At 32.2% G+C, this 13,391-nt stretch overlaps 1 protein-coding gene across 1 annotated transcript in view; it reads right to left on the bottom strand.

Moving 5' to 3' along the window:
• Positions 1 to 13,391, bottom strand: part of LOC134840228 (uncharacterized) — a 98,509-nt gene that overhangs the window by 24,137 nt on the left and 60,981 nt on the right. Inside the window, exon 31 of the mRNA XM_063855968.1 lies at positions 13,141 to 13,319. Within this exon, the coding sequence (XP_063712038.1) occupies positions 13,141 to 13,319 (179 nt within the window). The remainder of the gene's footprint in view (positions 1 to 13,140; positions 13,320 to 13,391) is intronic.

The raw sequence follows: 13,391 nt of genomic DNA, 5'->3' as shown, positions 1-13,391 counted from the left end.
TTTATTTTTTGTGTCTGCTTTGCAGTTTGATGGATTATTTATACCAATGTGTGTTATCCAGTGCTTATCGTGTATGTCATAAGTTAATCTTCCGTGTGCGCCGTTGTATGGGTATTTTTCATCTAGTTTAATGTGTCCTTGATATCGTTTAAGTTCTGCTTGTTGTACAGAATCGGCAAAGACTTGAAAATATACTATTTTTCTGTCGGTGTTTTTATTTCTTGTGATGTTTAATCTGAGTAGTTCGTTTTTACAATCATCGGGATTTAGATGTAGAAGTCGTTCTATATTACTTTGGTAGAATGATTCGTGGTCAAGTCGGTTTTTATTTCCGTTTGAAACTTGTGAACAATGTACTTTCTTTTCGGAAAATGTTGCTGTAAATTTATATCCTATGACTGTTGTTGCTCGGGCTTTTGAATATAGTGTCGCTATTACATTTGTAGTTTCTACAGCTTGTAGTTCCGTTTCGCATTGTGATACTTGATTTATTGCATATTTGTGTAGTGTTTTTTGTTCATTTTCTTCACAATCGTAATGTGTTACTAATAAGTCTTGGGGTCCTGTGCGGGGAGAAGGATTTATGTTCTGATCGGAGATTATTAGAAAAAGGAGTTGGAGAAATATCAATATTTTTAGAATATACATGTATATGATAATCCTGAGTACGGGTTATAAAATGTTATGTAACCAATTGTCTTTTTGGTATATCTATCGTATTTATATATTACTTCAGTTGTTATGAATGGTGGTGGTAGCGATTGAGCTGTTATATTTGGTGGGCTTAATGGGTAAGGATGTTGAGCAATGTTGTTTAGTTTAACCGTGATTTCAAATTTTAATTGTAGACTATTTTTTTGGAGTATTTGGATGTTATGGCCACGAATGTCTTCGTGAATGTCTTGTCTATACTGTAATCTATGAAGTGCCCAGTTGTGGAGTCGGTTACTTTCTGGGTGTTGTCCAAATAATGGTGGGGGTGCTGTGAATGTGTTCCAGTCTAATCTTAAAGGGATATTTGTTGATGATTGTTCTCGATATCTAGCGTCGAGGTTATTTGGAAAATTTAAAGGGAAAGGCGTCGGTGAAATCTGGCTTATTGATGGTGTTGACGGTAGTGATAATGATTCTGGTAGTGATGATGATGTTGTTGTATCTGTAGAAATATCTATTGGATCATTTATTAAATTTGGTTCACCTTGTGTGAATGATTGTGTTGTCCAATATGGTAGTCGTGATGTTTGTTTTGGGGGGTTAAAGGGATTTTCACGTATTTGTTCAGATGTTGGTGTTTAACCTAAGTAATCTGAGGGTAGACTTGAGCTGCTACGTTGTGAAAGAAGTGTAGGGGTTTCCGGTAATATGCTAATTGGGTTTTCCGGAGTAGTTGGTGATGGGGATTGGGGTATATCAAAATGAACTCGAGGGGTTTGAAAATTTCTATTTCGTCGTGGATGTATAATTTGTCTATTTATTTCAACTGTATTTTGGTTTTGACTAATATTTCTTATTCTACTTAATTCTTGTGGTAGTGTTGGGTACAAGTTATATGTTGGTTCACTTAGAGGTGCCTGTCGCTGAACTGGTTCTAATGGTTCAGATAAGCGAGCGTGTCGTTCTTCAAAAGTGTATGGGTTATCTTGGAAAGAAATTCGTGTAGATGTTTGGGGGTTTTGGGCAGTTGTAGGTATTGTCGGTTTTTCTTGGGATGATGTCGGTGAAGACTGACTGTGTGATTGTTGGTTAGCAATTTTTGATGGTTTTTTGATTGATTTCTTTTAGTGAAAAAAATTATGTTTATTGTAGTATTCTTCAAGAAAAAGAATTAAAAAGATTGTTGCTAAGGCGAATGTTATGATTGCCTTCTTTATACATTTGCATATTGTCAATATTAGGGATGATAAAAATGTTATAAAAATTACAAATAGTAAAAAAATACTGTTCTACTAAAAATGGTTCGATCATTTAAATAAATTTTGGGTTTTCGTACCTGTGAATATGGTCAATGACTTGGGAAAGTTGGAGATATATTTCAAATAGGGAGTAAAAAATATTGCAAAAAAATGATTAAAATTATTATAAAAGCTTCAGAAGTATCAAAGAGAAATATGAATAAAAGTTTAAGTATTGCTAAAAAGTTTATGAAAATGTTGAAAATTATGTTGACTGATCGAGAGAAGAGCATTTAAGAAATGGCTTCTTGGTCGAATATTTTTTGTTATTTGGGGCGATTTTCAAGTGTGGTCGAATTATTTATTGATTTTTTGACAATTGGGTTGAGTTTTGTGAAAAATTGTTGGGGGCGAATTTTATGGTGTTCGGGAGGTCTTCTTTGCTTTATTTTTATTTGTCAGGTGATCTGGGTATTTTTGAGATTTTTGCACTTTAGGCTAAATTAATATGGTCGTTTTTTTACTTTAGGCTAATTTAACATTTTTGTTTGGGGGGTTTTTGAGGTCTGAATTGGGAAAATATTGTTGATCTTTGCGTTATTAGATAAGGGAGGGTTATGATATTATGGTGGTATTTATTTTAGTTGTCAAGTTTTAGCAGGTTGCTTATTTTTGACCCGGAGGTTGTAAAGTTATAGTTATAGATATGCCTAGAGTTTAATATCTTTCGTCTAATTGGTTTGTGTTAGAGTTATAGAAGGTGACGGATTGAATGAATCCTATTGGCTAATTTTGAACTAGAATCGCTGCGTGTTTGTCAGCATGTTATTTTGAAAAATGAAAGTTCAAAATGTTTCAGAGGTGCAAATAGTATTAATTGAAATTCAACTTTCTTTAACATTTTAGATTGTGGGATGAATGTTTTGTAGTTTTTACGTGGTTGATTTCTAAGTCGTGATGACTCTCTATGTTCTGATTTTTCGACTTGATCTTGGGGTATAATTTTTTCTATCATTTTCCTATTTTTCCTTTCTTTTTGAGGTGTTTTTTGATCTAGCTTTTTTGTATTGTTTTTGGTTGTAGTTGTTTTTTTATTTTGTTTTTCAAGGTGAATGTCGTTTTGTTCATTTATTTCATTTTCTATATGTGGGTGATTTTGAATAACTTTTAAACCTGTGAAAGAATGTAATTGAGTTAGTTCGCGTAGTGCGTATTGTTTTGGGTAGTAAGGCAATAGATTGTTTCTATGTTGAACAATTTCTTTTTTGTCTGAATCGGTGATTTTATATGTTACGTCTGTGGGTTTGGCGATTATTTGGTATGGTCCTTTACGAAGGGGTTGTAGTTTTTTAGAAATTCCTTTTTGGGTATTAAAATTAGGTCTTAAGACAAATGTTCCAATTTTTAAATCTGAGGCTGGTGTAAAGCGTGAATTTATTTGTTCGTTAATGTTCTGCCTTTGTAACAATTTTTTTGTTACTTTTTGGTAAATTTCATTGTGTTTTTTATCTCTATTTAAAATCCATTCAGTGTGTGTACCGGAGGATAATTTAAGGATTTGTGGGTGATGAAAATGATCTTCATCATGTGTGTGTAAAGGTAGGTTATAACAAACTCAGTCTTTATTTGGTTGGCAATGACCTTGTGTATTTTTATGAGAATTTGCTGTAAACATAATTGGTTTACGTGGCTTTTGATTAAAAACCATTTCGTATGGTGACATTCCTAGAGTTGTCGTAATTTGTGAATTATATGCTAAGGGAAAAAGTTTTACATCTGCTGACCATTCGGTGTATCTTGTATCATTTCCATTGATGATACATCTGAGATATTCTTGTAATGAACGGTTCATACCTTCGACTAAGCCGTTTGTCCAAGGTGCGTGAGATGTACGCGGTTTGTGTTTAATGTTGTATAAATGACATAGTGTGATAATTTCATTATTTATGAATTCTGTACCGTTGTCTGTAACTAAGATTTCGGGTAATCCGAATTTGGCTATCCAGTGTTCATAAAGTGTTGTGTAAGCATAATAAGCGTTACAATGTGCTACTGGGTTGAGTGCTACAAAATGTGTAAATGCGTCAACTAATACCATAATGTAGGAGTTTCCTTCAGAGGATGGTGAAATTGGTCCTTTTGTATCGAATGATATACAGTGGTTAAAATATAAACTTTGTCCTTTAAAATCTTGTTTTTGTGCTATTTGTTTTTGATTTGGATAAGGTTTATTTAGCTGACATACTATACAATCATTGCATAGTACTTTTATCCAAATTGGTGCATTCGGGAAGTAAAAATTTTGTGTAAAATTTGAATATGTTTTCTCTGATCCAGAGTGTCCTTTAATGTTTTGTGTATGTGAAATGTTAAAAGCTATTAGAATCATACTTAAAGGGAGACAGGGAACTGTAGAATCGTTTAAATGATATTCTAGAAGGTCTGTGTTTTCATTAATTGTTGTATTATTAAATTTTTGAAAATATCGGAGGTGTGTTTTATTTCCTAAAATTGTGGAATCTGCTTTTACGGGCTTAGTTTTGTATTTGTGCCATGATTTTAGTTGTCTAATTACTGGGTCAAGATTTTGATATTGTTTCAAGCTATTAATTATAACTTTATCTGTTGGAGGGAAAGAAATGTTTTCAAGTTCTAATTTAGATAAAGGAATTGTGTCAAGTGGGTCATGGAGGTCAAAAACTTGATTTATTGTGTATTTTGAATCATTTGTTTGTGGTCCTGATAAATTTATTTTATCAGTTAAATTTTCTTTTTCAATTAACGGAAAAAGGTCTTTTTTATGCGAGTGGTGTTTTATTCGTTTTTGTTGGGTGTTATTTTTTATCCATTAAGAGTATGGAATTGGTTTGAAAGTTGATGTTCCAAGTAGATCAACTTCGTAGTGATTATTTTGGCAATCCAAGTAAAGTGGGAAGTGTTGGAGATTATTTATTTGCGATTGTTCAATGTCAGTTTTTACTGCATATTTGCATTCTAGTCGGGGTGATGTTTCGTCTTTTGCAAGGTAAAATTTTGTATTTTTAGGTATTTCAATTGTAGTTTTTCGTGTAAGTAATTCAGGTGGTGTATTTCGACTTAATGTATCTGGTAATGCAAGATTCTTTCCTGCTGTCCAAATTATATGTAAGTTTGGAAATTTCATTAGTATTAATTTATATCTATAAACTCGATAATTTGGGTTTGACGTTTGTGTAAAGAGAAAAATGATTGGTTTATGGTCTGTGAATAGAACTGTTGGATGTTTTGATCCAAGTATTAGAAATTCATATTCTGTAAGTGTATAAATTATAGCTGTACATTCTCTCATTAGAGTTGAGAGTCGTAGCTCTGCTTGAGTGAATAATTGGGAGTTTGCTGATATAAGGTTCATTTTAGTTGTACCACTGTGTGATTGTAGTAATGCTGCGCCGATGCCAAAATTTGAAGCATCGCACATTGTGTAGAATGGTTGATTTGGATCTGGGATTGTGTTTGAAATTTGTTCAGTTAAAAGTTTTTTAATTTCTTCAAATCGTGTTTGATGTTCAGTGGTCCATTCAAAATTATTTTGTTGTCTGAGGATATTATAGAATGGTCGTAAATATAATTGCATTTTGTAAACGTACTTGCTTAAGAAGTTTAACATTCCAAGGAATTCTTGGATTTTCTTTTTGTTTGTTGGTGGTTGAAGTTTTTGAATAGCATCAATGCGTGATTTTAATAGAGTGATTGTTTTTCTTTCTATGTTATGTCCTAAAAATTTAACTCGTGTTAAAAAGAAGTGCGATTTATCGGGGGCGGCCTTCAGATTTTCGTTCTGAAGTATTTTATGATAGTGTTCTAAAACTGTAAACATTTCTTCTTTTGTCTGTGATTGCATAAAAACATCGTCTAAATAGATGATTGCTTTTTTCTTAAGTATTAGTGGTCTAAAAACTTTGCTCATAAAGGCTGAAAATTCTGCTGGTCCTATGGATATTCCAGAGAATAAGCGGTTGAATTCATATTGTTGATTTCCAATAACAAATTGTGTTAAACGTCGTGATTGTTCATCTAGTGGCATTTGATTGTATGCGTTATTCATATCTGCGGTTGTAAAGTATTTTCCGTTTATTTTTGTTAAATAACTTGTATTGGTTCAATAGGCCAATTGCATTTTGATTCGTCTATTAGTGAATTGAGATATCTAGCGTCTAAAACTATTTTAAATGATTCTCCTTTTGCTAGGATTATAACAGGGTTAATAAATGTGTTACCTTTTGGTTGTTCTTCTTTGTTTACTGGTGAGATAATTTTGTATTCTTCTAAAATATCCAGTAATCTATTTACCTTATCGTGTAAATGAATTGGTACGTTACTTGCTCTTTGTTTTTTGAAAACTGCGTCAGGTTTTAACGGGAGATGTAGTGATGAACTGATTTTCCCAACATCAAATTTTGATGTTGCATAGACTGTTGAGTATCTTAACAGTTGTTTTGCTAGTTTGTCAAATTCGATTTGTGTATTTTGCGAGTGTTCAAAGTTAAACATCGTTAAAAATTGTTGTTGTTTCTTTGTGTAGTTTGTTATATTGAATGTTGGTTTAAAATATGGTGTTTTTGTGAAATAATCTGTGTTCCTCTTTTCATTGCTTATTATATTATTTATGGGTAATTCCTCGTTAAGAATTGTGGATTGACAAATATCTAATAATTGAAGTATATTATTTACGCGGTATGCTTTTTCATGTACGGGTGATATTGTAGCGTTTGTTTCGCAATATCCTAAAAGTCCTAAGGGTAGTGTTACTTGGTACGGTATGTTGTTATACACTTGTAGCGAAATGATATCTGAATTCGTATTTTTCAAATATTTTATAGATGAAATCGTGATTTTGAAAAACTTATGAATAGGTTTAAACTCAAACTCTGACATAAAGAGTTGTTGTTTATTTTGACTTTTGTCATATTGGTGAACTTGTTTTATTGAAAAGTTATATTTGTTTCCTGATAGTGGTTTCAGGTGTTTCCGTTGTTGGTTATAAATTGGATAAAATTTTGAAAATAATGGTGGTTGTTTATTTAATCTTTGAAAAAATGTTAGAGCTGTATTTTTTGTTTTTGTGTTTTTATCTTTGATTATTAGTTTACTATTCAAGATGTTGATTGTTGGTATATATTTAGATATAAATGGTATACCAATGATATTGTGTTTAATATCAGTGATATGAAATATTTGTTTAAATGGTTTGCTTAGAATTTTATTTTGCTCCATTGTTCTTGTGGGGAGGAGGAATAATTGAACTTTTCCATAATTTACTAATGTTGATCCTTGTGCTGTTGCTAGTTTACTAGAGGTTGCAAGAGGCGTTAATTTTGGGTGGAATGTTTTGATTTCATTCCATGTGGGAATGTTAATTATGTTTGATTCTGCTCCTGAATCAATTAAAAAATTAATTTCAAGATCTGTTGGTTGAAATTCTTTGTTTTTTGGACTTTCTAAGAGACATGGTATTGTCCAAATTTTTTCTCTGGGTTGTTTTTTTTGTATATTTTGGCAAATATGATTTGTGTTTAAACATTTTGTTTTGTCATTTTCGTTGGGTTTACTTACCGTGTTAATTTCGTTTGTTTCTTGTGCAGTTTGTGGAGTATTGATGGGTTCAATGTAATAATTGTGAAGGAGTTCCAATTGATTTTCATATATATGTGATGTAAAAGGTTGTTCATATATAATAGGTTCGTAGTCGTTTTCGACTGCTATCATATTTATGGAGATGGTGTTTTCTGTATCACTTTCTGTGTCTGATGATCCACAGTTTATTTGATTTAGTTGTAGTTCGTTATTTCCTAAGTCATCAATACCTGGGGGGTCTGATGTTGTTTCTTTATTTGACTGTACTTGGTTAATATGTCTTTGATGTTTTGGTGTACTACTTCTGTATCGATGTTTAGAATTATCATAATGGTTATTATTCCTATGTGGTGATTGGGAATAATTTCTATATTGATTATTATAACTTGAATTTCGATTTTGTGAATTATTCCGTGATCTGTTTTGGTAATTACTATTTGATGTGTGATAGTTTGATCTGTTATATGATTTATTTCTTGACCGATTGTTCGGGTAATTCTGATTTCGATTGTTCGAATAACTTCTATTTCGATTATGTGAATAGTTTCTATTTCTGTTATATGATGAATTTCGTGATTGATTATTGGAATAGTGTTTATTTCTTGGGTTTGATTGTGAATTGGATCTAGAAACAAAGTGTGTTGCATTTGAATTTGATCTCGAATAGTTATTTCGACTATTTGATCGATTATAATGATTTTGTGAAGAATTCTGTGTATTTCTTCGTTCTGGTGATGTTCCTCTATAACTTGAGTTATATGGTGATTGATTTCTTGTGTAATTGGTGTTGTTCGGAAGTAGTTTTCCTGAACTGTTGTTACTGTATACATTTTTGTTTGGTAGATTTCGATCTTTCTTCATATACTGATAAAATGATTTATTTGGTTCTTTATACTTTTGAGGTTTGTTTTGGTTATCTTGTTGTTTTTGTCTACATTCGGAAATACTATGTCCGTATCGTCGGCAATAATTACACCATTTTTTGAAAGATGGTTTTCCTTTAAAATTTGGGTGTTTTTCATAAATATTTAGTATTTCAGTGATTTTTTCAACTAAGTCTGTATCTGATTCCTGTATCTTATTGATATGTGTAGTGTTTGTTTCAATTCGATTAACATATTGTAGCTTTAGATTTTCTGTTTCTTCAAGTTTCATTGCGATTTCCGCTTGCTCTAGTTTGTCTACTAGTTTTCGAAAATCTAAATCTGGCTGTCGAATTGAAGAAGGATGAGATGCTCTCTTTTTTATTGCTATTTTCCTTAATTGAGGTGTTAAGGTCATCATTAAAATTTCTGTCATTTTTGTGTTTTTATAGTCATGTGTATTTAGTGAATATGCTTTTCGAACTAGTGTTTCGATACGTACTGCTAATTGTTTAATGGTTTCATTTGGTAATCTGCGAATTTCATTACATAAAACTCTTTGGTGTTGTTTATTTCTTTCGGAGTCAAACATTTTTGAAAATTCTTGTGTAAATTTTTTCCAGTCTGATTTTATTTCTATAGGTAATACTGAAAACCATTTTTGAGCTGCACCATCTAAGGTTCTTTGTATCAACGCTGTGCGTCGATGTATCCAATTTTGATGTAGTGGCGTATTAATTGGTTCAGGTCCTATATTTAAAATTAAATTTGCTGTTACTGCGTTTAAATAATCTTCTACAGAATATTCAGGATCTGTTCCTGTGAATACCATTAGTGGTTTATTTGATGTTATTGTTGATCCGCCCATGAGGTATGGATTCATTGTCATCTGTAGTGACTCTGCGGCATTTGGCATTTGCGAAAAATTTGAAAGTTGATTTTTTGTTATTTCGTGTTGCTGAAGGTGATATGGGAGTGGTATTTCATTTTGCAGTTGAGTTGGTTGATACGAGTGCATAGTCATTGGATTTTGTGGTTGAATTGGTTGAAAAGATTGTATATTTATTGGATTTGACATATGGATTGGTTGTTGATTTCGTGTATCTGTTGGATTTGGAGAAAAAATTCTATTATATGTATGAGGTCGTCGCGATCCTTGTTTGCGATATTCTTGGGTATATGGTGCAAAAATGTCTGGTAGTAAATAATCATCATCAGATGATAAGTAATCCGTATGATGAGGTGCTTGCTTTTTATTTTTATTTTGTTGAAAGAATGGATAATTTTCATTATGGTCCTGTGGAGGATGTGAATTAGTCCGAAAATTTACTGAGTTGGTTGTTGTTATTGGGTTATCCCAATAGTGAGAACTTTCATGATTATTATTAGTTTTTCGTGGGGGATAATTTGTTTTTGATGAAAATGTGCATAATTATAATTGTGTTCTGCAAAAGTGTTTCTTGTGAACGTTCTTCGTGGTTTTGATGGTACTGTCATAGGTCTATATGTTTGATAATCCATTTGTGAATATTTTGGAGCAACCGAAGGTTTAACGGTTGATTGTAAGGTTACTTGTGCCAATGAAGTATTTTTATTTTTTGGTGTTGTTAAATTTGGATGTATTGGTGAAATACTTTGTTGTGTAGTTGTTGTTGTTTGGACAATTCCTTCATTTATGAAGTGTGATGGTGTTTGGATATCTTGTTGTGTAAGATTTCTAGTTCCATTAAGGTTTTCATTATGTATGACGGTCGAGTTTAAACTGTTATTTCGCGTATCGGGTAAAAATGTATTGTAGTTTAATGGTGTTGCATCAATGGTTAGTGGTACTACTTTTACATAATCTCTTTGGTAAGATATTGTACTTATTGCTTGACTTGAGATTGATTGTGGAATATTTATGAATGCATGATGAGACCATTCAGGGTCCCAAACGTAGTCTGATTGTTCTGTAATGGCAGTATCATCATTTGGATTTTGAGGTCTGAAATTTTTTCTTGCTTGTGAAAGTAAGTCTATATTATGTGTGAAATAATCTATTATAAACCATGCCAAAATTTTTTGTAAGTCATGTTTTGTGTGTTGTGAAACATCGTCTTTAGTGAAATTTTCTTTGATTATATGTAAGAAAGTTGAAAATAATGTGATTTCCTGTCGTACTTTTGTATGTTTGGATGTTTCAGTTGGTGAGATACTTTGAAATTCTGTTTTTTCTAATATAAAAATATAGGTATATATTATTGCAAAAACTTCGTTAGTGAATATGGAGTTTGCTCTTTGTGAATTATGATATTGTATGCTTTTAATATATTCTAAGAATACTTTTGAAAGTTCTAATTCAAGATCGTCTGTTTGAATTACATAATTTCGATGATTCGGATTTGGTGTGCTGAATTCTATGGTGTAGATTCCGTATTGTTGTGTACAATTACATATATCTTTCAGATAATGTTCAATAATTTGTCTTTTGATTTCACATCTGGGAATTCTGCTTTGCATGGGCTGATTCCGGGTTCAAACAAATTTAAGAGTAAATTCTTGCAAAAATCATGTTGCCCTCTATTATCGGGTGCATCTATGAGGAAGGGGTAAACCTCTTCGTCATCTGGACTATCGTCACTTTGAGTGTGGCTGTGGCTCATTTTTTCGTTTAATGACTGTTAATATATAACTATCAATGTGTCTAATTGGTTGATTCCAATTATACAAGTGTACTGGTTTGTGTTTATATTGCTTTTTTATTCTTCTTTTTCCTCTTTTTGATGAGTTTGAAGTTGTTTTTGAATCGGAAAAAAATAATTGATCGTGAATGGGACAATTTTTATCAATTGATTCCTTTAATTTGTAGAGTTCATCTAAATTGCTGGCTTCTGATTCTGAAAATGCGTTTCTATTTTTTGAAAATTTTTTTCGTGTGATTTGTCTTTGTTTGTTTATTATTTTTCTTTTTATTGTTAGTCGTTTTGTTCTAATGTATCCAACTGTTTGTGTATGAGGTGTGATAACAAGATCGTATTTTTGGTTATCTATCTCACAGTTGTGTAAAACGATTGTTTGTTTGTTTTCTAGATTTTTGAATGACATAAGGTTTAGGATGAGGGATGCAAAAAGTTGTTAGGTGATTTCTATTTTCTTAGACTGTTAGTCCTTACGATTTTTTGGTTAGCTTAACCTGGGTCTTTTTGTTCAGGGTTGGAGAGAAAAGTATATTGATTCCGAAGAATGATTTTTTACTTTTTCGTGGCTAGTCTAAGCTAAGGTGTTAACTTACTTAATCTTACTTAGGGGTAATGATTGTGTTCAAGGGTTGGAGAATAGTAAATCGATCCACAAGAGTCAGGTATAATTAGAACGCAAGTAGTTCGTTAGATACTATTTTAAACTTACTAAGTCTAATATTTATCCTGGGTCTGGTAAGAGGAGGGTTCAAGTGAAGGATGAATAACCGAAGTTCTTCACTGTTTATCTTAATTTGAATGGTTAGTTTTATTTAAAAATTTCTATTAATCTTGGGTCGTTTGGAAGGGTTGGATAGTGAATCGACGTTTGAGGTCGTTTGACACTTGCTAAGTGAGTGGGGGAGAACAAAATTGTTCTTTTTGATCCAAGGATAGGCCTTGATGATCAGGTTTTAAATTTAGTGAAATAGAAAATTAATTAAGATCCAAGGATAAGCCTTGATGATCTGTTTTTAAAATTAAGTGAAAATTTAAGTATAAAATTGTTTAAATTTATTTAAGGAAAAGATTTAGTTCAATGATATTAGTGAACTTATGATTGCTGTTATGTTTAGGTGATAAAGTTGGGACAACAGATGATTTCATGATTACTAACAATTTATTCTCATGCTACTAATTTTTATTTTCATTTTCAATAAATATTTTTCAAACATGTTTTATATAAGACTGCAGAAATTAAGAAAACGATCTGAGATCTTTTTATCAATCGTTATTGCATATTAATAATTTTGTTTAGCGCCTGAAATGATCAAGAAGATTGACTTCAAAATTTTATGTTTGCAAATGAAAATCTAAATTCATTGCTAATAAGATTCTAAATATAAAAGTTTGTGTTGGCTTTTGCCGTACGATCATAAAACTATTTGGTAAGTTTCTACTTTGTCGTATGTCGTCTCTTGTTCGAGTTCTTCTTCCAATTCCGGGTAGTTCTGTTATCGTTCGGAATATCGGCTCTGATCTATTGAGTCGTAGAGACATTTCGATTAAATTATTGTCGTATAAATTTTTAAAAATGTTTTGTCTAAATTCTAATCTATTTTTTGGTTAATTCTAAGCTATTAAGGTCTTATTCGAGACTTATGGTCGCACCAGATGAGTTAGGACCGATGTGATTAACTCATAGAGTAATTTCGGATAGGGTACACCGTCTGCTCGTCACGCTATCTTATTTTCGGCCGGATAGATTCGTGCAACTTCTTAGTCTAATACCGATCCTAATCTTACTCTTATACTTTCTAGTCTCAGGGTGTTTAACTAGTCTCTGCTAGGCTCAATAGATCTAGGGTATACTGGTTTGTTGCGGCTACTGAAGTTCTCTTGGAGAGGCAACTAATTTCTAAGTTAAATTCAAATCTCTCTGGTGCTGAAATTACAAGTAATTTCAGCACTTACAAATAAGTGGGTTGTTAGTTAGATGGATCATGATTGGTTAATATTAAATACGTTACAGTGGTAAAATATCTAATTTATCCAATCATAAAATGTAGTTTGGATCAGGTTCCACTATGTATGTTCCAGATGAGAAATACATACCAGTTCTTCTTCGGTGGCAGGGACGTTGTCGTAGTATGCGACTGCGTACACTATGAGAGACTGGCCTGTGAGCGAAGCCCTCTGTCGTCTCTGCTCACTCAAGTCAGTCACTGTCCACGAGTAGTGGATGCCAGAGGAGTTGAGTTGTTGCCAGTCAATGGACAGCGCAGCCGGAGGGTCTGCAACAAATTAGAACGAATAAGTAAGTACAGACAACAGAGAACTGGAAAACCTCAAACAACTAGAAAAAA

Source organism: Symsagittifera roscoffensis, chromosome 1, assembly GCF_963678635.1.
Source record: "Symsagittifera roscoffensis chromosome 1, txSymRosc1.1, whole genome shotgun sequence".
Taxonomy (NCBI): domain Eukaryota; kingdom Metazoa; phylum Xenacoelomorpha; order Acoela; family Convolutidae; genus Symsagittifera; species Symsagittifera roscoffensis.
This window is presented reverse-complemented; position numbering and strand designations above follow the sequence as displayed.